Genomic DNA, 27764 nt, shown 5'->3' on the forward strand with positions numbered 1-27764 from the left:
TAGCAAACACTTTCATTTTGGGCAGCCAGCTGTCCAAAAGAGTCAACAAGCTGTAGTGAATAGAGTAGGTGAGAGATGAAACCATATGACTTCTGTGGAAATGCCACTTCAATGATTAAACTAACACTTCAAGCTCAAATGGAGAGTTACCATCCTAACTAAAAAATGGTCCGGAATAGTCTGCTTAGCTATCCTAAAACCAGGCAAAGAAACTGGGAAATTTAAGCCATGTCACGAGACTCATAGCCCCAGTCTTCCTGAGAGCTCAGGAGAAAGGTCTTCAGTTTAAGACTGTACCTCACTAGGCATGGTGGATTATATAACGCCTTTAATCTCTGCACTTGGGAGGCAGAGGCAGGAGGATCTCTCTAAATTCAAGGCCAGCCAGTTACAGAAACCTTGTCTTTTTTCTTCAAGACGGTTTCTGTGTGTAGCCCTGGCTGCCCTGAAACTCATTCTGTAGACCAGGTTAGCTTCGAACTCAGAGACCCGCCTCTGCCTCCCAAGTGCTGGGACTAAAGGCGTTTGCCACCACTGCCTGGCCCAGGTTACAGTCTATTAAGCTTTACTGCCTCAGGCTACTGGAGAGGTGCATTCTTTATTATTTTCTGGTTTTGAGACAAGTCTTAGCACGCCTTTAATCCCAGCACTCGGGAGGCAGAGCAAGGCGGATCTCTGTGAGTTCGAGGCCAGCCTGGTCTCCAAAGGGAGTTCCAGGAAAGGCGCAAATCTATACAGAGAAACCCTGTCGCGAAAAACCAAAAAATTAAAAATTAAAAAGTTTAACCTGAGACTGTATTTGGTTTGGGTCATGCATATTTTGTGATAATGTACTTGGTAGCCTAGTTTCTGTACCACATATACTATGTACATACACTTCTCCAAACAATAAACCTAGCTACCCCAGAACCTCTTTCAAACCCTCACCTGCATCAGGACACACATATTCCCATACCAACAATCAAATTTAGAACGTTAATATTAAGTGGTTCCCACTGTTTATGAATAGTAGGGCTGGGCTGGCCTTATCTGGTGCATACGTGGTAATGCAAACTGTCTTCTAAATAACTACTAGGGAAAATCTAACATACCATCTTATGCCTATTCGTGATTGGGCATGCAGATGACTGAAATCAGATCTAATTTGGGAAGTGGCATATGCAATAGGAAAAATGAATACAAAACGTATAAATAAGCCGGGTGGCGGTGGTGGTGATGATGGCACACGCCTTTAACCCCAGCACTCGGGAGGCAGAGGCTGGTGGATCTCTGTGAGTTCGAGGCCAGCCTGGTCTACAGAGTGAGTTCCAGCACAGGCTCTTAAGTTACAAAGAGAAACCCTGTCTCAAAACAAAACAAAATAAAAACAAACAAACAAAAACACCTATAAATAAAATGGAGAACACCAAACCCAGGTATGGTGGCACTTGCCTTGTGAGGTAGAAGCAGGAGGGATCACCGCTGTGAGTTCAAGACCAGCCTGGTCTACAAAGCTGGTTCCAGAACAGCCAAGGACTAAAGACCCTGTGTCAAGCAAAGTAAAGAGAAACCCCCAAACTCCACTCATTGGTAACCAACTCTCCTTTTTTTTACGACAACTTGAGAGCCTGGGTTCGAGCCTTGGGTCCTCGAGTGTTCCCACTCACTCAGCCTGCTGTCAGTCCTGGACAGTGTCTCCCTCCATAGTATAAACGACTGCTTTGCTCCAAATGAAGTTCCCTTGCTTCTGGTGCAAAGCCTGGAAGGCCTCAGTTTCAATTCTTTAGGTAAGAGGCCAAGAAGCTGGCAACACCCGGCCACACCACTGGCAGCACATTCCCAGCCGGTGTTCCTGACACCAACTGCGTCTCTCTTCAGAACCATCAAGTCGAAGTCCCACAGAAGGGAAAAGGGAAACTGATGTGTTTGGTTTTGGGGGGTGAGACAACATTTCATGAAGTCAAAGCCAGCCTTAACCATGCATGTCATTAAGCATGACCATGACCTCCTAGCCCTCCGACTTCTATGCAAATGCTAGAATTATAGGCATTTGCTACACCAGGCTAAAGGAAAACTTCTCAAGGGCTGTGTGCTGGCCACTGGGACGGGTAACCGAATGATGGACTCAAGGCCTCTTCGAAAACACTGAGGCCTTGCAAAGGATTTGGGCTGCTCTCAAGTGCTCAATGTTTAGCAAAGTCAACCTTGGTTGGCCAGGATTCCCAAAATTCTCGGTAGGCTCTCACTGGAGAACAAACCTAGCTAGAAATTCCACAACGCTGAAACACAATTCTTTCCCGTAGTGTTGGGACAGGCTTTCAGTTAGACCTGTCAGTGAACGTCCAGTGACAGACACTAGTCTATTCTGAAAAGCATCGGCTTGAGACAAGTGAGACCTACCTCAATCTGTGGACGGTGCTGAACCCAAAAAAGGAGAGAGCTCGAGGGCAGCAGGGGGACAAGCCTGAGCAAAGGGGAGTTCGTGGGTAAGGTCACATCTTCCCTCACAGATTGGCCTTTGAAGACAGACAGACCTGTTCTTGTTTTTCTCAAGGCCTCCTCTACCTGCAGACCACATTCAACTACTCTTCAGACAGTAAGCGAGTCAGCAAGTTTAGACTTCTCTGTACCAACGGGCCCGCATTCTCACTAACCCATGATGTGTTTACTGCCAACCATCTTCAGATGATCACAACAATCAGCTTCAACTCCATCTTCCCAGACCTCCAAGTGTTCTCCCTAGTCGTCATTGTTTATGATGGTTGGTTACAAGTTGTTAATTGTTAATGGTCAGGAAAACAGCTGAACATGGAGATTAGATTCAGAGGCTTTGTTTAAAAAAGAAAGAAAGGGGGCTGGAGAGATGGCTCAGAGGTTAAGAGCACTGACTGCTCTTCCAGAGGTCCTGAGTTCAATTCCCAGTAACCACATGGTGGCTCACAACCATCCATAATGAGATCTGGTGCCCTCTTCTGGCCTGCAGGCACATATGCTGTATACATAATTAATAAATAAATCTTTAAAAAAAAAAAAAAAAAGAAAGAAAATAGAGAAAAGAATATAGATCTGAGATAGATCACTGAATCTATTCTGAGAAAAAAGATGAAGAATAGTAGGATAAATGGGTAGATCACTGAATCTACACTAAAAAGAGGAAGATATGACACAAGGTAGATTACTGAATCTATAATGAAAAGAAAAAATACTTTTAAAAAGTAATTACTTGTTTTAAATAAGATAAGTAATGAGAATTTTTTCTCGGAATCTGTCAAATGTTAATGCACTAGACATCGTTAATGTAATCTTGACGGTGTATATTGTATATACTTATTGGATATAATTTTTCTTGTATTAGTTATAATCCTTTTTTAATTTTAGACAAAAAAGGGGAAATGTGGTAGTATTGTGTTCCCCGAAATATTGTGCACCCTAATAAACTTCCCGCCCACTTCCAGGGATGTGTATCCACACACCTATTCTGGTACGACAGCTGCCTCACTTCTAATGTCCCCTCTGCCTTCACTCAAGTTACATGGTTGACAAGAGGCTGCCAAAGGATTAGAGCCAAGTTTTTTTTTTTGTTTTTTTTGTTTTTTTTTGTTTGTTTGTTTGTTTTGAGACAGGGTTTCTCTGTGTAGCTTTGCGCCTTTCCTGGGACTCACTTGGTAGCCCGGGCTGGCCTCGAACTCACAGAGATCCGCCTGGCTCTGCCTCCTGAGTGCTGGGATTAAAGGTAGAGCCAAGTTTTAGTTTGGAGGTCCTGGTGACATGGAGACTGGGGTAAATACCCAACTGTGCAGTGTTTATGCCTGGCAGTGAGCAGTTTAAAAAAGGGCTGAGTAACAGCAGGAACCAACCTACACTGAGGACATAATATGACTGACACTGTGCTAAGCCACTTCCCAAACCCACCTCTACCAGGAGCAGTCACAGCCTCACAGTTAATGCATTGTCCCTGTAGGACATGATGAAACTGAGGAATCTTCCTGGGTTCATAGCTGACAGAAAACCTCCAACTCAAACCCTACTCTGCTTTCTCCCAGCAGTCCACTCAACTGCTATCTTCCAAAACAGACCAGCACTGGAGGAAATGAGCAGATAACTTTTATCATCTCCTTCCTCTCCAATGTCCTGAGAAAAGGCCACCTGAAAGGAAGAAGGCCAATCCAGGTAAAAGAGCCTCTCATCACAAAGGATGTTACATGTCACATTAGCTATTTCACATTCTGCGGCTGTCTCCCCGGACATACGGGCCTTTCCTCATTCAGTTCTCCCCACAGCAAATCTGACGATGACACAAAGCCAATGAGCCCACCAGGGATTTTATACAGTTCAGAAGTGACACCAGGAAAGAAAGGTAATGTTGCTGAGGTGCAGATACACACTGGGAAGCCCAGCACTTGGGAGATGGAGGCTGATGAATAAAGAATTCTAGGCGAGCCCCAGCTAGAGTTCAAGGCCAGCCTGAAATAAATGGGACCCCACCTCAAAAAAAAAAAAAAAAGACAATTGATGTTCCAGTTCGGAGTCTCCGTATCATCCCTGTGTCCCAATCCGATGGCTGCCAAAGACAGAAGGGTTGAGTGGGAACTGGTCGTAGAACACTGCTGTGGCTGGCCAGCAGATGGGAACTCGGTTTCACTTCTTCACAATCTGAATGACATCTTCATCTTCTAATGTATGGTCTTTCCCCACTTTCTGAGGATTGTGTTTCACAGAGAGACCCCAGACCAAAGCGCTGTATGGAAGGAACAAAGACAGTCAGTGGCAGGAACAGCTTAGCTCAGCCCTGGGTGCCCAGGTGCCACCTTATCAGATTCAGCATCCTGGCTCTTAAAAGACACAGACCTGCCGGGCGGTGGTGGCGCACGCCTTTAATCCCAGCACTCGGGAGGCAGAGCCAGGCGGATCTCTGTGAGTTCGAGGCCAGCCTGGACTACCAAGTGAGTTCCAGGAAAGGCGCAAAGCTACACAGAGAAACCCTGTCTCGAAAAACCAAAAAAAAAAAAAAAAAAAAAAAAAAAAAAAGACACAGACCTACTGTGGACAAAAGCCCTCTTCCAGGCCAGGCGGTGGTGGCGCACGCCTTTAATCCCAGCACTCGGGAGGCAGAGCCAGGCGGATCTCTGTGAGTTCGAGGCCAGCCTGGGCTACAACGTGAGTTCCAGGACAGGCGCAAAACTACACAGAGAAACCCTGTCTCGAAAAACCAAAAAAAAAAAAAAAAAAAAAAGCCCTCTTCCAAACTGGGACAAATACTCAAAGCCACTTGCACAGCAGTGTGGCATTTGCTACAACTTCACACGATGACAGATGCCTTCAGAAATCACGGGACTGCTCTCATTCCATAGTCAACTTAAGAAAAGCAAAGAAACGGGGCTGAGCCAAGAGTGGTGGCACACACCTTTAATCCCAGCACTCGGGAGGCAGAGACAGGGGCAGGTGGATCTCTGTGAGTTCGAGGCCAGCCTGGGCTACAGAGTGAGTTCCAGGACAGGAAGGATTGTTACACAGAGAAACCCTGTCTCGAAAAACCAAAAAACAACCAAGCAACTAACCAAACAAAACAACAAGAACAAAAAAAGGACCAGGGGCTGGAGAGAGAGCCGAGCAGCTAAGTCCACTCACACTTTTCCAGAAGGAAAGCTGCAGCATCCCCATCTCATAACACATAATGCTGGGCTTACAAGGCTTTCAGGGCCCTGCACAACTTTTATGTGAGAGCAGATGATTTGAACTCAGGTCTTCTTGCTTTCATTGAAAGCACTCTTACCCACTAAGCCATTTCCCATCTCCTAAAATTAGTATCTGCCAAAAGGAAGGTGAATTAGTGAGGGCATGGCAGGAACCTATGGCCCAGCAAACACTCCTGAGCTGAAGAGGCTTCTGGAACTCCTCTTGCTCCAATTAGGTAGGCATGGCTTTAAGAAGAGACTCAGAGGGAGCTGAAGAGATGGCTCAGTGGATGAAAGCATATGCTGCTCTTGCAGAGGACCCAAGTGTGATTCCCAGCACCCACACTGGGTGGCTCACAAATATCTCTAATTCCAAGTGATCTGATGATGCCTTCTTCTGGGCTCACATGTGGTACACATGCACACTAAGGGATACACACATACACGTAAGAGAGAGAGCGAGAGCTCAAGAGATCCTTTCAGAAGCCTCTGTCACCTGGTTCCTTTAATCCTCTCAGAATGACGACGATTAGTGAAACCAGTAACTCAAGAGAAAAGGAAGTACCACGTGACCATGATACTTACTACTTAAATTCTTTGATAAGATTTTTGTGAATCTTCATGCAGAAATCTTCAACGGTGGTCCTGGAATAAGGCAGTACCACTGGAGATGTGTAATCCGGTAACTGGCCTTTGGGTTTGGTGTAACTAGACAGAGAAAAGACCCACTGTCAGATGCTGAACATAAACAAACCCTCTATCACCCCTGCCATCAGGCCAGGATGGTCTCCAATCTGAGAACAGAGCCCTCAACAGGAAGCACTTTACTTCTATCCTGAAACACAGACATATTTCGTTAAGAAGCCCCAGAAGCTGTCATTAAGACTCACATTCTCACTAGTTTCAGATAGTCCCAGATCTTCTCCAACAGGTCATCAAAATTCCAGCGGTGATGGGCAGAAATGGGTACACAGTGAGGTACCTTGTAGATAATATCCAATTCCTCAATGGAGATCTGATCAATCTTATTCAATACATAGATACAGGGGATATAAACTCTACAGAAAGAGAAAGAAAGTTGTTAACTGGAGTTGCTGATAAACAGGCTGAATACTCAGCACTCCCTCCCCGACCTGAGGCCCATGCCAGAGCTTCTCAAAAGTCTTCAGCATCGTCCGTTTACAGAAGCAACCCTCCACCCAAAAGATACACCTAGGATCTCTTTTCTTTTCTTTTCTTTTTCACAGAGAGATCTTTTATTAAGCGGGGGAGAAAGTTAAAAGTGGCTGCTTTCTGACTCAGGCAGAAAATAGCAGCAAAAGACCTTGTGGGTGTAATTTTTAAGAGAAGGAAAAGGAGGGGCTGGAGAGATGGCTCAGAGGTTAAGAGCACTGACTGCTCTTCCAGAGGTCCTGAGTTCAATTCCCAGCAACCACATGGTGACTCACAGCCATCTGTAATGAGACCTGGTGCCCTCTTCTGGCCTGCAGGGACACATGCAGACAGAACACTGTATACATAATAAATAAATTTTAAAAAATAAAAAATAAAATAAAAAGAGAAGGAAAAGGGGAAGTCTGTGTTAGAATGGACTAGGATGTGTTGGTAAAGGAGACAGGAGGTGAGGGAGAAGAGGACAAGGGAAAGGGTCAAGGGGTATTTGTCGCTGAGGGACAAAGGACTGCCTCTGGATAGACAGGAGACAGAACCACACCTATGATTTCTTTCTTTCTCTTTTTCTATTTTTTAGATCCACCTACCTCTGCTGGGACTAAAGGCATGTGGCACCACTGCTCGGCATATACACCTATAATTTCTAACAACATCCTTTTTTTGTCTTTTCAGCTAGTGCTGAGGATCAAGGCTAGATTGAATCATGAGTTATAACCCCAGCTCATGATAGTTTTTAAAGACTAAAACTCTTTACTTTATTTTCTTTCTTTCTTTCTTTTTTTTTTTTTTTTTTTGAGACAGTGTTTCTCTGTGTAGCCCTGGCTATCCTGGAACTCACTCTGTAGACCAGCCTGGCCTTGCACTCAGAAATCTGTCTGCCTCTTGGATTACAGGTGTGTGCCTTTCAAGCTTTTTTTAAAGTGTAGCACTTAGCAATGTTATACTCCTAGTGTCTAATCAAATGACGGTTAAGATTACTAGTAATTAGGCAAGCCGCAACTTTCCCGACTTCAGTTGCTTCACTTGTAAATTGTTTAACTTAATGCAACTGTTTTCAGTCAGAGTCAAATTCTTCAAATAAACAAACAACTAAAAAGATTCGGTGTAAATGTTAGGAATAACTCGGACAAAGTGGTTCAATTACTCAAGTGCTAACAGCAGCAGTGTTTCACAGAACAAGGTTTCAGCCATATCCAGTTAGGATGCATGGAAGAGCCACATCTGGTTGCACTGACTTCTGCAAGATGGCCTATAGGATTGCTCAAATAATAATTGAGAGAGCAGACTGACCGATCCCCTCTCTTCAACTATCACTTGACAAAAGAACTTAAGAGGCAGCATAGGGCTGGACGGTGGTGGCACAGGCCCTTAATCCCAGCACTGGAAGGCAGAGGCAACTGGATCTCTGTGAGTTCAAGGCCAGCCTGGGCTACAGAGTGAGTTCCAGAACAGGCTCCAAAAAAGCTACACAGAGAAACCCTGTCTTGAAAAACAAAAAACAAAAACAAAACAAAACAAGAGACGGCATTGGTCACAGCATATAACTCCACCAGGGAACACCACCATCATGAATCAACCTGCAGAGCAAGGGGAGAAGCTAGAAAGGAAGCCCACAGGGTCCCACTGCAGGCAGCAGCACAACAGTACAGCTGGGATGGGTTGCACCACATCTTCCAGATTCGTAATACGTTGTTATTAGTTTCCCTCACAAGCTTCCAACTCAGTCACAAAGACACACTAAGTACCTGTTCCCTTCGACCACATCAATGAGGTCATCAGCTGTGGCATCACTACGCAGAGTCACATCAGCATTGTGAATTTTGTATTCAGCCAGAATGCTCTTCACTGTTTCAGCATCTAGTTCACTCTGAGGGCACTGAATGGATAGAGAAAAAAAAGACAAATCAGGGAAGATGGAGGGACCGTGTGTACTTTTCTTTTCTGGGAGACTATGTAGCTCTGGCTGGCCTGGAACTCACAGAGATCAACCTGCCTCTACCTGGGTGCTGGGATTAAAGGCCATATCCAGCCTCTGTGTACTTTGATTTTTAGACTTGCTTTCAAACTTGCTAAGTAGCCAAGAATGACTTTGATCCTCTTAACTGTAACTCCCAAGTGCTTGGATCATAGATATGCTCTGTTAATGTGGTGCTGTGAATTAAACCCAAGGCTTTGTGCATGCTAGGCAAGCATCCTACCTGCTGAGCCACATCCCCAGCACTAGACCTGAAAAATTCTAGCCAAAATTTAAACTCATTACATTGCCCTGGATAAGAGTAACTAATTTACAGTAGACTATAACTAAAAAAACGTTCTAAACTACTAGGTAGATATGTAATGTGCTAAACTGTGTCCTCTATCATAGCCCATTCCCCATAATCATACACTAAAGTCCCATATTCAATATCTCAGGATGTAATAATAATTGATGACATCATCTTTAAGGAGATAATTAGAACAGGTCAGTAGGGTAGAGTCCTAATTCAGTATCACCCTAACGATCACCCTCGTAAACCTGTTGTTAAAGTCACCTAACACGGCCATTAACAACAGCTATAGCACACTAATTCAAAGAACTCTTCAGTTCAAATATTAGGACAAAATAAATGGGAAGATCTTTTGGGAAAGATAGCTTAAACCTATGTTAATCTGAACTCTGAGAAACTCTCAGGCCTTAATTCAGTGACCAAAACTGTAGCAACTGATGAAGCTGCTCACCCCACTTCTATCTGAAACCCTGTCTTTATATGGTCCCCCACCAGTCTAATTTTCTCCAGTTGTCCTTCTCCCACTTTGTACTCACAGAGATCTGCCTGTCTCTGTGTCCCAAGTGCTGAGATTAAAGGCGTGCACCACCACTGCCTGGCTTCTTTTCTTTCTTAGCAGGCTGGCCTAGAACTCAGAGACCCCCTTGTCTCTGCCCCCCGAGTGCTGGGATTAAAGGTGTGCACTGTGTGCCACCACTGCCCAGCATACACATAATTTTACAAAATAAAATCAACTGGGGCTGGAGAGGCTCAGAGGCTGCTTTTCCAGAGGTCCTAAGTTCAATTCCCAGCAACCACATGGTGGCTCACAACCATCTATAGTGGGATCTGGTGCCCTCTTCTGGCCTGAAGGGATACATGCAAGCAGAACACTGTATACATGATAAAAAAATAAATCTTAAAAAAATAAAAAAAATAAAAAATAATAATAATAAAATCAACTGAAGTTTTCAGGGTCGGGTCAGGAGATGTTCTGGTAAAGCGGCCTGCTGCCAGGCCTGACGGCCTGAGCTCACCTGAGATGCTGGGAAAAGAACTCACTCCTACAGTTTCCCCTCTGATCTCCACAAAAAAGCACTGGTGTGTGTGTGTGTGTGTGTGTGTGTGTGTGTGTGTGTGTGTGTGTGTATGTCCCCCACTTTTCTTTAAATCAGTCTCCACTTAGCTTGCTGATGGACACCCTTTAATGACAGAATCAGCAGGCAGAGGAAGACAGAACTCTGAGTTCAAGGTCAATACGGTCTTCACAGAGACTTCCAGGCCAGCTACAGCTTCACAGTGTGACCCTGTCTAAAGAACCCTCTTCTGGCCTCCAAGCTCCAGGCACACAGTGCTACAATAATGTATCACACAGGCAAAACAGCCATATGCATAAAATCGTAAAAGAAAAAAAACCCAAAAAAACTTTTTTGTTGTTTGTTTTTCAATACAGGGTTTCTCTGTGAACCCCTGGCTGTCCTAGAACTTAGAGATCTACCTTCCTCTGCCTCCTGAGTGCTGGGATTAAAGGCGTGAGCCACTAGGCCTAGCCAAAGCCTTGTTTTTGAGACAGGGTTTTGGTATGAAGCCCAATCTGATCTCAAACTCACAGCTGGTGTGCCTGCCTCAACTTCCAAACTGCTAAAACTACAGGATATGCCACTATACTGCAAACATCAGTTCTTCACAGAGCACTGTAAGAATCTCTTAGATGGTTTCTTCATTGTATTGCTTAAACCAATTCAACACAAAAGCTCATCAGGATCCCATCATTGAATAGAAGTCAGGTATGGTTTCACATGCCTTGAATCTTAACACTTAAGAAGTGGGAGAAGGAGGATCAGGAGTTCAAGACCAGCCTGGTACATAAAAGACCTTGTCTGAAAACACTAAAAAATAAGGAAGTTAACTTGGGGCTGGAGAGTTGGCTCAGTAGTTAAGAGCACTGGCTGCTCTTGCAGAGAACCTGGTTTCAGCTCCCAGCTCCCACATGGCAGCTCAGAGCCGTCTTGTACTCCAGGGTATTTGATGCCCTCTCAGTGTCCGTGTTGTAAAATATCACTCTAAGGTGTGTTACATTGGTTTATGCCATGGAACACTTGTTTAATGATGCAAAGATGTGTTGCATTCTTTATGTTGCATTTGTTTAACTCTGTGAAGCTGTGTTACTTTGCCTGTCCAAAACACCTGATGGTCTAATAAAGAGCTGAACAAACAGCCAACAGTGAGGCAGGAAAAGGGATAGGCAGGGCTGGCAGGCAGAGAGAATAGAAGGAGAAATCTGGAAGGCAAGATGAAGAGGAGCAAGAGAAGCGGGGGACATCAGGGCCAGCCACCCAGCCACCCAGCCAGACACGGAATAACAAGAAAAGATAGACAAAAATATAGAAAGGTAAAAGTCCAGAGGCAAAAGGTAGATGTGATAATTTACATTAAGAAAAGCTGGCAAGAAACAAGCCAAGCTAAGGCTGGCTTGTAAGGACAAGTCTATGTGTGATTATTTGGGAGCTGGGTGGCGGGCCCCCCAAAAGAGTAAGGAGTAAAAACAACCTCAGGTACCAGACATATATGATATACACATATGCAGGCAAAACCTCACACACTTGAAATAAAGTGAATAAAATCTTTAAAAAGGTTATTCCATGGGTCAGAATACACTAAATGGCCCTAGGCTGTGTTCATCTCTAGTTTGTTCACTCTGCTGCGTCCATGCTTCAGGAACTTGCACTGGGCTCTTCCCCATCAACAAACATCCTTCCCCAAGATATTCACCTGACTGACCCTCTCCTGTCACCTCAGTGAAGATTTCTCTGAACCACTTAAAGGAAGGTAGCCCTGTGGGTTGTGGTGGCACATACCTTTAATCCCTGCCTCGGGAGGCAGAGGCAGCTGGATCTGAGTTCAAGGCCAGCCAGGGGTATACAGAGAACCCTGTGGTGGTGGTGGTGGTGAGGGATTGGTAGCCCTAGAGATTGGGGCTGTATTGAAGTTGGCTTACCAAGGATGCACAAAGCCAAGGATTCAATGCCCAGAAACCCCAGAAACCAGGCATGTTGGGAAACATCTGTCATCCCAGCTCTCAGGAGGCAGAAGCAGGAGTACAGGAAGTTCACTATTATTCTCAGGCCAACCTGAGATACATGAAACAGTCTGGGGAGGTGGGGGAACAAACAGCCTCTTCACCTTTCCCTACTTTACTTTATTAATCTAATATACTGTACTTTCCTCACTAATTGTTCCGCTACCCAGCAATGAGGGGTCTTGACTACTCTGTGCCTTCTCCGTCCTCCCTCCCTTTGCCACTTCAGAGCTTAAACTAATCCTTGGTCTCCGGTTAGTGCTTTATAAATCTATGCTAAATAAATAAAAGCACAGGATACTGGCAACTTCTTCCTGGTAATATTGTTCCAAATGCCTGTACCACCCTAGGTAGAGACCTAAGAAACGGAAATAAAGTTGAAAAACTACACGTAGAGTGATTCCTATCATGACCTTGTCTTTCTTGTCAGTCATTACAAAATGACTCAATTATCTCAATGAAAGTAGGAAACGGGCAGAAAGTGTCCAAATTACCAATTTCTGCACCCTTGAATCCACTGGCACGCCAACCCCTCCAGTCAGTAGTCTACCCCACGTCATCTTCCCCACTTACAGTGGCTGTGAGGTTAATGCCTCCCTTGTCTTTCTTCTTAAAGCCAATGTTGGGAGGTTTGCTGTTCAAGCGAATCCCAAAGCCTTCCAACTCATTTTCAATTATCTTCTTATGTCCCAAGGGTTTTAGGACATCCAGAACAATCAAGATCAAATTACATGTTCGGGCCACTGGGGGTAAAAATGATACCCTAAGTTGAATGCATACAGCCTTTACTGACCCAAAAACTCAAATAGAGGTGTTTTCTATCTAGCCCCTAGACTGAGATTTTTTTGTTGTTATATACACATAAAATGCTTAAGGTTACCAAAGATTTATACTAGCTATCAATCTGCAGTACATGACTTAAAGTTATCAAACAATCACCCAGAAAACTGGCCAAACCTTTATATACAAGTAAGACAATCAAACTAAAAATATAAACTGAGTAATAAACTACAGATAAATTTAGAAACCTTTTAAAAAATATAAACTCTAAATAAACTTTAAAATATAAACTCTAAAATAATAAATTTTAAAATATAAACTCTAAAATAAAAACCAGATGACATTATCTGTATTACACGATTACCGTCATGTATCTGGTTTGATTTTTTAATGTTCATATGAATGTTGGCCAGAAGATGCCCTGAAACTGGAGACACAGTGGGTTGTAAGCTCCCATGTGGGTGCTGAGAATCAAATCTAGATGCTCTGTAAGGCCAGCAGTGCTCTAACCACTCAATCATCTCCCCAGCCCCAATTAACATACACTTCATCAGCCTTACCAAACTACACTTCACAAAAACAAACTATAGCTGTTCAGCAGATGATTTAATGATCTAATCACCACACTAGTCAAGACAAGAGTCAAGATGGGTGTGGTAGCGGACACTTGAAATCCCAGCACGAACATCAGGACATCCTCAGCTACCAAAACAAATTAAGGCCAATTATGCTATGGAAGACTGTCAAAAATAAGTCAGTCAAAATATACAGAACATTCAAATCCCCTCCAAAAGTTGTACCCGTTTTAGACCATTTCTCTTACTCCTTGTCAAGCACTTTCTATTACCATAGGTAATTTTACTTTTTTTTTGGAGCTGAGGATCAAACCCAGGGCCTTGTGCTTGGTAGGCAAGCGCTCTACCACTGAGCTAAATCCCCAACCCGGTAGTTTTGCTTTTTAAAATTCCACATAAATGGAATAAAATGTATTCTTTTCTGCTCAAATCTTTTTTTTTTTTTTTTTTTTTTTGGTTTTTCGAGACAGGGTTTCTCTGTGTAGCTTTGCGCCTTTCCTGGAACTCGCTCTGTAGCCCAGGCTGGCCTCGAACTCACAGAGATCCGTCTGGCTCTGCCTCCCGAGTGCTGGGATTAAAGGCGTGCGCCACCACCACCCGGCTCAAATCTTTTATTCTAGCTCTTTTTAATATTCAACCACATTGTGTATGTTATCAGTAACTTGTCTCTTTTATAACTGAGGAGTAAACTATTACCTGCTACTCACCTATGGAGGAACATATGTAATATTTTCTATTTGGAAGTATAATCTGCTATAAACAGTCATGTATCTGGGAGGCAAAGGCAGAGGCAGGCGGATCTCTGTGAGTTCAAGGCCAGCCTGATCTACAAATCGAGTTCCAGGACAGCCAGAGAGAGCTGTTACACTGAGAAACCGTGTGTGTATGTGTGTGTGTGTGTGGGGGGGGGAGGACAGTCATGTACAAGTCAGTCTTTCTGTTGGTATGTTTTCACTAAAACCCTGTGTGTGTGTGTGTGTGTGTGTGTGTGTGTGTGTGGAGACAGTCATGTACAAGTCAGTCTTTCTGTTGGTATGTTTTCACTTTTCCTAGATAAACACCAGTGAAACTGTTGCATATCAAATGAAAGTGATCAGAAATTGCTAAAACAGTTGTCCCAATGTTTATATGTTTATATTCCCATTAACAGTGAGTAAAAACTCCCAAGTATTTCCCAGCCTTACCAACAGTCAGTGGTATTACTAACCAGTATTTAATGACTTCTCCCAGTGGTGGTAATGACTAACAACGTTGAATCTTTTTGTGTATTTATTGGTCATTTACACCATCCCCTCCCTCCTCCTCATTCCCTCCCCCTTTCTTCTGACCGATCTAAGAAGTTCTGTTAGGTCCTCCCATTGGACTGACATCTCTGAAACAGTAAACCAAAGTAAATCTTTCCTCCTTTGAATGTTTTACATGACATATTCTGTCACAGCAACCAAAAGCATCATAAATATTAAGAATATTAAGTCCGGGGCTGGAGAGATGACTTCACGGTTGAGAGTACATGTTGCTCTAGCAAAAGGACCTAGATTTGGTTCCTACCACTCAGAACCATCCATAATTCTAATTCCAAGGAATCCAATGCACTCTTCAGACCTCCATAGTCACTGAGCCACACATACTTGCAGACAAAGCACACACACAAATAAAAATAAATAATAACAACAAAAACCTAAGGAAAGATAAGGATTTATAAAACACCTTCAAGGCCGGGGAGATAGTTCAGTAGGTAAAATGTTTGCATCAGGACCCGAGTTTGATCCCCAGAATTCATACAAAAAAGAAAAAAAGAAAGAAAAAGGCTACGCATGGTGGCAGGCACTTTTTAACCGCCAGTTCAAGGGGATACAACCACCTCACTGGCCTCCCCGGCACTACACAGACATGTGGGGCACATACATACAATGCAGGCTAAGCACTAATTATAAACAATACATATCAAACACATCTAAACAAACTTTAAAGGCAAATTAGAATCTATCAAATTTAAGGATTTCTGCTGAACAAAGGTCACACTGGAGAACAAATCAATAAAGATGTTATCTGAAACATCTAAAACTTACAGGGAGTGAATAACTAGAACAGTGTTAGCAACAGAAGCTATCTGTGGGATCCCCAGATGGCAGCCCCAGACCACTCACCTGCAATGACTTGACGACCTCTGCCTTTCCCATCCTTGGCACCTTCAATAATACCCGGGAGATCCAGGAGCTACAAGATTAAGAACAGGGAAAAGAAGGAACAACCAGTTATAAATCTGCATAGACAATCACACTACCAAGTATCCTCCTTTGGATACCAGTATTTCTCTACTATCCAACATTTATGAGACCCAAATCCAACCTTTCTTTGTGTTGGGAACAAAAAGGTCTTTGCGCTTACAGGTCACACTAGGGATATACAGGAATGTTAAACATGCAGGGCTGTCTTTTTTTTTTTTTTTTAAAGATTTAGTTATTTATTTTGTATACAGCATGTATGACCAGAAGAGGGCACCAGATCTCATTACAGATGGTTGTGAGCCACCATGTGGTTGCTGGGAATTGAACTCAGGACCTCTGGAAGAGCAGCCAGTGCTCTTAACCTCTGAGCCATCTCTCCAGCCCAGGGCTGTCTTTTTAATGGAAAAGATGTATAACCTGTTTTCTGCCCAGAAGGCTGGAAACAGAGGTGGCTAATAGCCTAGGTGATCCTTGCACTATCTGTAGGGCCAGGCTATACCAAGCTCCTACAAGTAGGACCAGAGGTGCTAATAGCCCAGATGACCTCTATGATATCAGTATGACTGAGACCACACCAGATCCTTCCCTCACCCCTTAAGGCAATACATGTATCTCCAGAATCCATCTTTACAGAAGTGATGTGTACTTTGAGAAAAGCTTTGATGTAATTATACCTCCTTGTGCACAGGGGACTGTGTTAAACCAGAAAACGTTTTTCCAAATTGTACCGTACTTAAATATGCCTAAAATAAATTACCCAGTGTTATAGACTCTACAAGTTTGAACCAGGGGCTCAGCAGTTATAAGCACTAGCTGCTTTTCCAGGTCGTGAGTTCAATTCCCATTACCCACATGGTGGCAGCTCACAACAATCTATATCTGTAGTCTCATGGATCCCATGCCCTCTTCTGATGTGCAAATGTACATGTAGACAAAACATCCATAGACATAAAATACATAATAAATCTTTAAATTAAAACAGTTCAAACCAACTGGCTTCCTAGGTGTTGTTTCTTATATAAAAAACATAGGAAACAATAAAAAAAACTGGAGTTTCTGTTTCTTCTTTTTTTTTCTTTTTCTTCAAGACAGGGTTTCTCAATGTAGCTCTGGCTACACACTTTATAGACCAGGCTGAACTCAAACTCAGAGATCCACCTGCCTCTGCCTCCCAAGCAATGGGATAAAAAGTGTGTGCCACCACTACCCAGCCCAGATTTCCTGCTTGCTTCATTCAGATTATTACTCTCCCAGGCTTGGTGGTCACAGAGACCCACACATTTTTTTTGTGTGTGGTACCACACGCTTTTTTTTTTTTTTACGTTTTATAAAATCTTTATTAAATAGACAAATAATTCACAAAGTATACAATTTGCCTGCTTGCACAATTTGATAGACTTTAGTCCAGCATCCTCATAGGCCCATGACACCACGACTACTTTCTATTTTAGAACATCACTGTCTTCAATTTCATAGACACGTATAATGTATGGTAATTACACTCCACCTTATTTTTTTAAATGAACGTAGTATTTGCAGTTGTAACCATTCTTAAGTTCACAATTCAGTGGCATGAATTACATTCAAGATATTGATTACACTCATGATATCCATTAATTACGCTCATGATATTAATTACATCTGAGACTCCCACATTTTGAGATCCCAGAGTATCATGGAATCCAAGATGTTCCTGAAATCAGTATGTAGCTGAGGATGACCTTGAATTTCTGGACCTTCTACCTCCACCCACTTCCTAAGTGCTAGAATTATAAGTGTCTCACCACACCTATTTTATCAAATCCAATCTTCCTCACAAGTGACTATGTAAGTTATTTTCCTTAGCATATACTAAATGTCAGCCACAGGTTATTCATGTACTTCAGGTCACTGAAAATGCCTAACAAGGTGCTGCAGAGAAAACTCAGTCGGTAAAAGCATTTGCGACAAAATTATGAGGACTGGAATCAGATCCCTAAAGCCCACTCATATACCAGTAGAGTGTGGCAGCCTATATGTAACCCAGAATTGGGGACAGATAGGGAATTCCAATTGCAAGCTGACTATCTAGACTATCTGAATGGGCAAGCTCTGAGTTCAAGTAAGAGACCCTGCCTCAATATGTAAGTTGGAGAATGAATGAGGAAGACACCTGCCATCAAACTCTGGCCTCCATACACACATGCCCACACCCTCACACACATATGCCCACAAATATGCATAGATACACACATACTACACTATATATACACACATGCAAAATACATGAAACAACTGGACAGAACGGCATGATTAGGTAAAATAAGACATTTAGCAAACCACTCACATCATCTTGAATTTATAATGGCTTGCACCATTTCTGCTGATTTTCAATTTGTTCAATAAATCACAGCTCTGCTGAGGATGATAATACACACCTACAATCCCAACAGGAGGCAATGCAGGAGGGCACTGAGCGTGAGGGCAGCTTTGCCTACTTAGTAAAACCATATCCCAAAAGAAAAAGGAGACAAGGCAGGGCTTACGTAAAAAACACAGGAGACAATGAAAAGAACTTTCTAATGGTCAAAGCTGGTAAAATGGTACTGAATTATTGAGGGGGGGTGGTGAGACAGGGTTTTTCAGTGTAGCCCTAGCTATCCTGTAACTCTGTAGACCAGGCTGGCCTCAAACTCAGAGATTCGTCAGCCTCTGTCTCCCAAGTGCCAGGATTAAAGATGTGCAACACCACTGGCCAGCTAATAGTACTGAATTATATATAACACACATAAAATATCCAGGACTCCACACTGATAGAAATTATTGAATAAATGAATGAAGAACAGCTCTTCCATATTGAAATCCAATTAACAAATGCAACAGAAAAAAGAACTGAAAGTCACCATCAGAGAGGGTGACAGAACAGCAACAACTGCTATAAAACAGACCCCAAAGAGTAGACAAAAGTTTAAGAGGTATGCTTGATTCTGCAGCACATACAAAAACTGTAACAATACAGAAAGGTTAAACAGTTAAGAATCCAACACCCTCTTGTGACTCTGCAGGCAATACACATACAAGTGGTACACAAGCACACAAGCATAAAAACACTTACATAAAATAAATAATTAAAATAAAATAATTTTAGCCAGGCGGTGGTGGTGGTGGTGGTGGTGGTGGTGGTGGTGGTGGTGGTGGTGCACGCCTTTAATCCCAGCACTTGGGAGGCAGAGGCAGGTGGATCTCTGTGAGTTCCAGGAAATGTGCAAAGCTACACAGAGAATCCCTGTCTCGAAAAACCAAAAATAAATAAATAAATAAATAAAATAATTTTAATAATAAAATAAAAGCATAAGAATTAGAATGTGGCTTTTTCTCAGAGTATCTCCCCTGAAATATTAACTATCTTTGAAAAGAAAATATCACAATTCCGAAGTTCTGAAAATACCATCTCTCTCTCTCTCTCTCTTTTCTTTCTCTCGCTCTCTCTCTTTTGGTTTTTTGATACAGGGTCCCTGGCTGTCCAGGAACTCACTCTGTAGACCAGGCTAGCCTAGAACTCACAGAGATCTTCCTGCCTCTACCACCCGAATGCTGAGATTGAAGGAGTGACCCACCACCGCCCAGCTGCAAACACCATCTTAATGAACTCACAAAGATTAATATCAAACCAGTTACAGCTCCTACGAACAGATGCAGAGGCAGAATCTTAAGGTTAAAACCAGATCTACAAAGAATATGTCTTAAAAACAAAAAAGTTAATAGTGATGGGAGTTGGGGGCTTGGTAGGTTAGAGTGCTTGCTGTTTTTTGTTTTTTTTAAAGCAGGAGGCCCTGAGTTCAGATCCCCAGACTCCACATGAAAGCAAGGCATAGAAAACCTCACGTGGGAGGCCGGGGGGAAGAATTACCAGGGTTCAATGGACAACAGCTAGTCTAGAAAAAACAATGAGTTCCAGGTTCAGTGAGAAACTCTGTCTCAAAAAAATTAAAAGTGGAAAGCAATTGTGAAAAGAATGTGAGAGAAACACATTCTCATCTCAATCTCTGGTCTCTACATGCACACACAAGTAAGTGCACATATATACACACATATAGGAACACATAGCATACATACATACACACAAAGTCAACATCACTAAATCACACTGGCATTGTAAGGATGAAGACACAACATAATTTCTGAAGTATTCTTGCCAAAACTAACAAGACCCTTTCTCAAAAGACTCACTTACAGATGGGCAGTGGTGGTGCACGCCTGTAATCCAGCATTCAGGAGGCAGAGGCAGGCAGATCTCTGTGAGTTCAAGGCCAGCCTGGTCAACAGAGCGAGTTCCAGGACAGCCAGGGATATACAGAGAAACCCTGTCTCAAAAAACAAACAAAAAGACTCACTTCCAAAGTGACTGGTGCAAAGATATTGGTGTAAAAAAAAAAGGGAGAAATTCTATTTCTGTCTATGGTTCAATGAATATTCCTGCGCCAGTACTGACCTATCTCTGATAATGTTTTGTGGTTATATCAGATGTTAACTAATACTGGCAAGAGTGGTGGCGCACACCTTTAATCCCAGCACTCAGGAAGTAGAGGCAGGCAGATCTCTGAGTTCCAGAACAGCCAGTTACAGAGGAACCCTGTCAAGAAAAAAATTAAAAAGATGTTAACAGTAAGGGAAGCAAGTGAGCAATATAAGAGAATTGTCTGTACTATTTTTTCAACTTAAAAATTACTTTAAAATAAAAAAGTTAATATAAAATAGGAGAGGAAGACAGGTTACAAGGGTCAGAGGACAACTTGCAGAGTCAATTCTCTCCTCCCACCATGTGGGTTCTAGAAATCAAACTCGAGGTATCAGCCTTTGTGTCAAGTGCCTTAACCATCTCAGTAACCCTTACAGATTCTCACTTACATAAAATTCTTACCATGTAAACTAATCTGCAGTGACAAGAAACTGATGAGCAATTACTCACTAATGGAGGAGGGAAGTAAAGAAGGGGCATAAGAAAACTTTGAAAAGTCACATCACATACACACCCATATACCTATGGATACAAAATCTTAACATAAAAACTCTTTATATAAAGTTTATATAAACTCTTTATGCTCAAACTCTTTATATAAAAAAATGGAAAAAAAAAAAAAAAAAGCTGGGCGGTGGTGGCACACACCTCTAATCCCAGCACTCGGGAGGCGGAGGCAGGAGGCTCTCTGTGAGTTCGAGGCCAGCCTGGGCTACAAAGTGAGTTCCAGGAAAGGCACAAAACTACACAGAGAAACCCTGTCTCGGAAAAAAAAAAAAAAGAAAAATAAATAAATATGACTGGGCTGGAGAGATAGCTCAGTGGTTAAGAGCACTAGCTGCTCTTTCAGAGGTCCTGAGTTCAAGTCCCAGCACTCAGATAGCTGCTCACAGCCATCTATAACTTTAGTCCCATGGGAGCCAATGCCCTCTTCTGGTATGCAGACAAAACATATGAATAAATAAATCTTTGTCAGGATAGTGGTGGCACACACCTTTGATCCAGAATTTACAAAGGCAGGCAGATCTCTGAGTGCAAGGCCCCGCCTGGTATATACAGTGTGTTCCAGGACAGTCAGGGCTATACAGAGAAAACACAGTGTGGGGGAGGGGAGCTTCAGATATATGCACCATATATTTCATGGAAGATGTCTAAGAGCCAAGTATAATGGCGCAGGCCTCTGATCACAGCACCTCAGAGGTAGACAGGAGGATCAGGAGTTCCAAGGTCATTAGCTACAAACTGAATTTGAGGCCAGTATGGCTACATGAGACCCTTTCTCAGAAAAGAAAAAAAAAGGGGGGGGGGAGAATCAAGACACTGAAACTCAGGTGCCTTTAGAGAGCAAAATATATCTCAAATGTCTTATACAGATAAAGCTCAGCTTCCTTAGCATATACAAAGGCCCTTTATAAATTCAGTCTCAACCTACCTTTACAGAAACCATACTCATTATTCCTACCTAGTATCAAATCACTATCAGACATACCAGTACAGTTTTTTTTTCTGCTTGTTTTTAATTCTTTTTTTTTTCTTCATTTCAAGACAGGATATCTCTACCTAATCCTGGCTGTCCTGGAACTCACTATGTAGACCAGGCTGGCCTCAAACAGAGATCTGTCTGCCTCTGCTTCCAGAGTGCTGGGATTAAAGGTGTGCAATAGCTATGTAAAGTACACTTTTACTTTTCTGGCTGGTCAAATTCTATGCTGTGCTGGCTAGTCTTATTTCAACATGACACAAGCTAGAGTTATTTAAAAGGAAATTTTTGAAAAAATGCCTCCATCAGATCAGGCTATTAGCAAGACTGTCGGGCATTCTCTTCATTAGTAATTAATGGGGGAGGGCCCAGCCCATGGTGGGTGGTTCCATCCCTGGGCTGGTGGTCCTAGGTTCCATAAGAAAGTAGGTTGAGCATACCATGGGGAGCAAGGCAGTAAGCAGCATTTCTTCATGGCCTCTCCATCAGCTCCTGCCTCCATGTTCCTGCCCTGTTTGAGTTCCTGTCCCGACTTCCTTTGATGATGAACAGTGATATGCAAGTGTAAGCCAAAGAAACCCTTTCCACCCCAACGTGCTTTTTGGTCATGGTGTTTCATTGCAGCAATAGAAAGACATATGCTAACTTCAAGACACCCTGCCAACCAGATGTGGTATCACACACCTCTAATTCTAGCACTTTACAGGCTGAGGCAAGGGCAAACCTGGAGTTCAAGCCAGCACTGACTATATAAGACCTTTTCTCAAGAGTCACTTCCAAGGGCTGCAGAAATAGTTCAGTGGTTAAGAACACTGGGTGCACAACAGGCGTGGAAGTGCATGCCTTTAATCCCAGCACTCAGGCTGATCTACAGAGTGAGTTCCTGGATAGGCTCCAAAACTATACAGAAAAACCCTGTCTCAGTAAGAAAAAAGAGAGAAAGAGAGAGAGAGAGGAAGAGAGAGAGAGAGAGAGAGAGAGAGAAACACTGGGTGCTCCTCTAGAGGACCCAGGTTCAATTCCTAGCATCAGGAATGTCTGTTCCAGGAGATGCATGCACCAGTCATACACATGGTGCGCACATACATATGCATGCAGGCAATATACCCATACACATAAAATAAAATCAATCTTAAAAAGACTCACATCCGAAAGTCACTTTGTACATAAAGCCCTGTCTCAGATGTTCTTCCCTCATTATCAGATAAAAATGGTAGTCCCTCTTTTCATGGATTTTCATAGGCCCTACTTCATTATATTACTTTATTGTTAAACTAATGTAGCAACTGTTAAGAGATGAGGGGCCAGGTAAATAAAAGCATAGATCTGACGTACTGTGGGCTACTAATGAAGTGCTTCTGTAATGAATGAAAACAATGCATTTCTTTCCTTTCGTGGTCTGCAAATCTTACTCACCTGGATCTTGGCTCCTTTATATCTGATGACACCAGGCACGGTGGTCAAAGTAGTGAACTCATATGCTGCCACTTCAGAATACACTCCTGCTAGGTTACTTAGCAGAGTTGACTTCCCCACAGATGGGAAACCCACAAACCCAATTCGAGCATCACCTGTCTTAGCCACATCAAAACCTAAAACAATAAACACCAAAAAACAGGAGTTATCCTTGGGTACGTTACAACTGACCTAATTCCATTCATATTTTTGTTAGTGTTTCTCTAACTTTCTGTGGCTTACTTCTGAAACAGAACTCAAGCATAAAATTCACAATTCAATTTAATGCAGTACTTGATTAAAACAATGTGGTTCTTTCTTTATTACTCAAATTATAACAGTTTTTAGTATAATATTTAAGGCCCAAAGATTACAAAAGCATTCATCCAAAAAATACTGAACATTAGCCAGGTATGGTGATGTATATCTGTACTCCCACTGCTTGGGAGGTAAAAAGCAGGAGGATCAGAAGTTTGGAGGCCAGCTTGGACTATCTGAGGTCCTCTCTCAAAAATGTTAACACTCTGGGGCTGGAGTACTGACTGCTCTTGCAGAGGACCAGACTCAATCCCCAGCACTCACAAGGAAGCTCACAATAATCTTTAACTCCAGTCCCAGAGGATCCAACTGATCTGATACGGTCTTTACAGGGTGCACAGATTTATACATGCAGGCAAAACACCCACCCAAAAAAACAACATAGGGGTTGGAGATAGCTCTTCACTGCTCTTGCAAAGAGACACAGGCTTGGTTCCTAGCACCCACATCAGACAGCTCTAAGTGCAGTGCCAAGGGGTTTGATTATTTCTTATAGCCTATGAAGGCACCAGTGCACATACAAACAAGTAACCATACACACACACACACACACACACACACACACACACACACACACACACACACACAAAAATTCATTTCTTTTGTTTGTTTGTTTTGTTTTTTGAGACAGGGTCTTACTATGCAGCTCTGGCTGTTCTGGAACTCACAGAGATCTACCTGCCTCTGCTTCCTAGTACTGGGATCAAAGGTATGTACCACCATGCCTAGCACATACAAAATTTTAAAATATTAAATTAAAAGTGTCATCTGGGCAATGGTAGTGTACACCTTTAATTTCTGATCTCAGGAAGCAGAGGCAGGAGGATCCCTGTGAGTTTGAGGCCAGCCTGGTATAAAAAGTGAGTTCCAGGACAGCCAAGGCTACACAGAGAAACCCTGTCTAGAAAAAACAAAAACAAACAAAACTTTAAAATATCAAAACAAATAAAGCCAGGCATAGTGGTACATACCTTTAATCCTAGAACTCCAGAGGCAGAGGCAGGTAGCACTCTGTGAGGTCAAGTCCAGCCTGGTCTACATAGAGAGACCCTGTCTCAAAAAAAAAAAACAAAAGAACAAAAAGACAGAGTATAGATTTGGGGCACCATGTTTAACTCTGGTTTGGATTTCATCTTACCCTTGGGAATAATGTGATCAGGCTTTTTGAAATAGGATATACTTAAGTATTAAGTAGTCCAGGTTACACTGGAACTTGCAATCCTCCTGCCTTCAGTCCCAAGTACTATTTGTTACCAGCTTTGGGGATTTTCTGTGTGTGTGTGTGTGTGTGTGTGTGTGTGTGTAAGATCCAGGACAGGCTGCAAAACTACACAGAGAAACCCTGTCTTGAAAAAAATACATATAAATAAACTTTGATAATTTTTTTTTAATTATTATTATCCCCCCCCCCCCCCCCCCAGACAGGGTTTCTCTGTGTAACAGCCCTGGCTATCCTGGAACTTGCTATGTAGACCAGGCTAGTTTTGAACTCAGAGATTAACATGCCTCTGCCTCCTGAGTTCTGGCATTAAAGGTAGGTCTGTTTTTTGAGACAAGAGTTTTTCACTGTGTAGTCCTGGCTGTCCGAGAACTTACTCTGTAGACAAGGCTGGCCTCCAACTCAGAGATCCACCTGCATTTGCCTCCTGAGTGCTGGGATTAAACGCCTGTACCATCAACTGCCCTGCTAAAAATATTAATTACACACACAAAATAAATTTTAAATATTTAAAAATAATGGGGCTAGGGAGATGATTTAGTAATCAGTATACCTGTCACACAAGCATGAGGACCTGAGTGTGGATTCTCAGCACTCACATAAAAGCCTAGCAACAGCTACACACACCTGTAACCCCATTGCTGGGTTACAAGCACATCTCCAGAGCTTGATGAAGTTAGTCTAGCTGAAATGGTGAATTCCAGGATCAGTAAGACCCACCTCAATTTAACAAAAGGTAAATAAGTAAAAATAAAGTAGCCAGACATAGTGGTAGCCTTTAATCCCAGCACCAGGGAAGCAGAGGCAAACAGGTCTCGTGAGTTCTAGACCAACCTAGTCTACAGAGTGGAGTATCAGGACAGCCAGAGCTGTTACACAGAAAAACCCTGTCACAAAAACAAAAAATATTCACAGAATCCAGGCATAGTGGTTCATGTTTTTAATCCCAGCACTTGGAAGGTAGAGGCAGGTGGATCTCTGTGAGTTTGAAGCCAGCCTGGTCTATATAAGTAAGTTCCAGGGCAGGGAGACTGTCTCAAAAGAAAAATAAATAATTCATCATGTGAATACACATATACACACCCACACACACATATTAGTTCAATAGAAACTACACACACACACACACACACAGATTATATGGAACCACAAACCTTCTCCTGGCCCACCACCACCGCCACCTTTCGGAGTAATGAGTTCTCTTCGAAGCTTGGCAAGGCGAGCCTTTAGCAGCCCAAGGTGATGTGCTGTAGCCTTGTTCTTTTGAGTCCGAGCCATCTAATAAGGGAAGAATCACAGCCATAAACCTGAAGCATTTCAGAAAAGACAGAGTATCCCAAATGCTCCCCAAAGCTAAGAGCATGATGTTTTGTCCTTCTATGTCCTACTGATGCCAGTGTACTCATTTCAATTTAGTCATTTTATTTATTTATTTGTTTGTGGCTTTGGGGGCGGGGAGAGGGTCTCTTTATGTAGACTGTCCTGGAACTCCCTATGTAAATCAGGCTGGCGTCAAACTCACAGAGCTTCACCTGCCTCTACCTCTGCTTGTGACACCACTGCCTGGCTTACCTAAATATTTTTTACAAAAAGAAAAATCCAAGGCTGGCTAATCCCAGCACTCTGGAGGCACAGGGGGATTTCCCTTGAGTTCAAGGCCAGCCTGGTCTACATAGTTCCAGGATATCTAGGGCTATGTAGAGACCTCGTCTCCCAAAAAAAAAAAAAAAAAAAAAAAAAAAAAAGAGGGGAGGGGAAAACCCAGAGCCAACTAGATAAGCTCAAAGAGTCAGTGGACTTGCTGCCAAGCCTTAAGACCTAAACTCAATCCCAGAACCCATATGACAGAAAGCCAGAATGACGCCCCTAAGTTATGCTCTGACCTCCCACACACATAATAAATATATTTATTTTCCACCCAAACAAACAAATGAGCTCTAAATTCACTCTCCCCACCATCCAGCTCATTTTCCTCACTACAGAAGAAAAAAATGACCCAAAGTGTCAACACCAAGGTCATTCCGATCCCTATCCACAGATGGAACTAAAACCCATCTCCTGGATTCGTTTCTACTGGACCTGATCTAAAACAGGATCACCACTTTACTAAATTTAAAAAGCCCTGAACTTCTCGGGCGTCATACACTATCCGGGTAGAATCAATTTACTTCCAGATTTTTTTTTTTAACCGACACAATCACTGCCGTGAAAAAGGGGATCATCAAGGTTAGAGTGGCGAGTAGGCAAGGAATCACTAGGCAAGACTTTAAAATTCGTGATCACCTCACGGAGTCTGGAACAGAAATCGGTGTGACTCAGAGAAAAGCAAGAAAAACAGAAATATCGAGACATACGCTGAATACCGGAGCGGGTCCCGGCCAAGGACTGGGTGTGGATGTGAGAGAAGCAGAGTGCGAGGGGCCCAGACCCAGAGGAGGAGGTCAGGGAGGGCTGCATGGGTAGGGGCCGAGGCATTGCAAGCTGGTTGGTGGTGCGGGAAGGGAAGCCAGGCAGGAACAGGGCCCTGACAACGGAGCAGCGGCACCGCCTGGGAAGTGATGCTCGGACCGGGAGGGTAGCGCCGACTGCGCCCCTTACCTCGGCTTCGATCTCTGCGATCTTCGCTAAAGTCCCGCTCATGGTGGCGAGGGCTCGAGGCGGCGCTGGCCTTCACACCACCCAGCTCCCTTCACGCTCCGACCGCGCCACGGACCACCGCGGCAAAGCGCAAGCGCGGGACTTGCTCATTCTCGCGACACTGTTTCGCGAGAGGTCTGCGCCGAGGCTCACGGTGCCCGGCGGTCTCCGCCTTCTCCGCCGACTCCTCCCCGTTCCTCCAGCCAGTGCGGAGTCATAGAGCCCGCGGCCGGGGTGACCAGAGCGGTCGCTCGGGCTGGCCTCCTGGAGCGCGCCGGGGGTCGCGCGCAGCTCGGCCCCACCCCGCCGGATCGGCTCCGTGCGGAGCGTGCGTGCGGGCCGCAAAAGCCCGAGACCCGGTGCCCAGCAAAGTGCGTGCACATACTTTCAGTCCCCTTTTCTCCTCTGGGGAGACGCCCCAG

The 27764-nt window shown here is 43.4% G+C and overlaps 1 protein-coding gene across 1 annotated transcript; it reads right to left on the bottom strand.

The window, feature by feature from the left end:
- Positions 1 to 4066: 4066 nt before the first annotated feature.
- On the bottom strand, positions 4067 to 27514 carry Drg1 (developmentally regulated GTP binding protein 1). The gene is made up of 9 exons (XM_052736305.1): positions 27304 to 27514; positions 25860 to 25983; positions 23130 to 23305; positions 15655 to 15724; positions 12726 to 12895; positions 8573 to 8703; positions 6545 to 6712; positions 6240 to 6362; positions 4067 to 4717 (listed from the first exon to the last, which is right to left on the bottom strand). The coding sequence occupies exons 1-9, from the start codon at positions 27343 to 27345 to the stop codon at positions 4618 to 4620; spliced, it is 1104 nt and encodes a 367-aa protein (XP_052592265.1). The 5' UTR covers positions 27346 to 27514; the 3' UTR covers positions 4067 to 4617.
- Positions 27515 to 27764: the final 250 nt, after the last annotated feature.

Source organism: Peromyscus californicus, unplaced genomic scaffold, assembly GCF_007827085.1.
Source record: "Peromyscus californicus insignis strain IS unplaced genomic scaffold, ASM782708v3 Scaffold_13__1_contigs__length_99412109, whole genome shotgun sequence".
NCBI classification, from domain to species: Eukaryota; Metazoa; Chordata; class Mammalia; order Rodentia; family Cricetidae; genus Peromyscus; species Peromyscus californicus.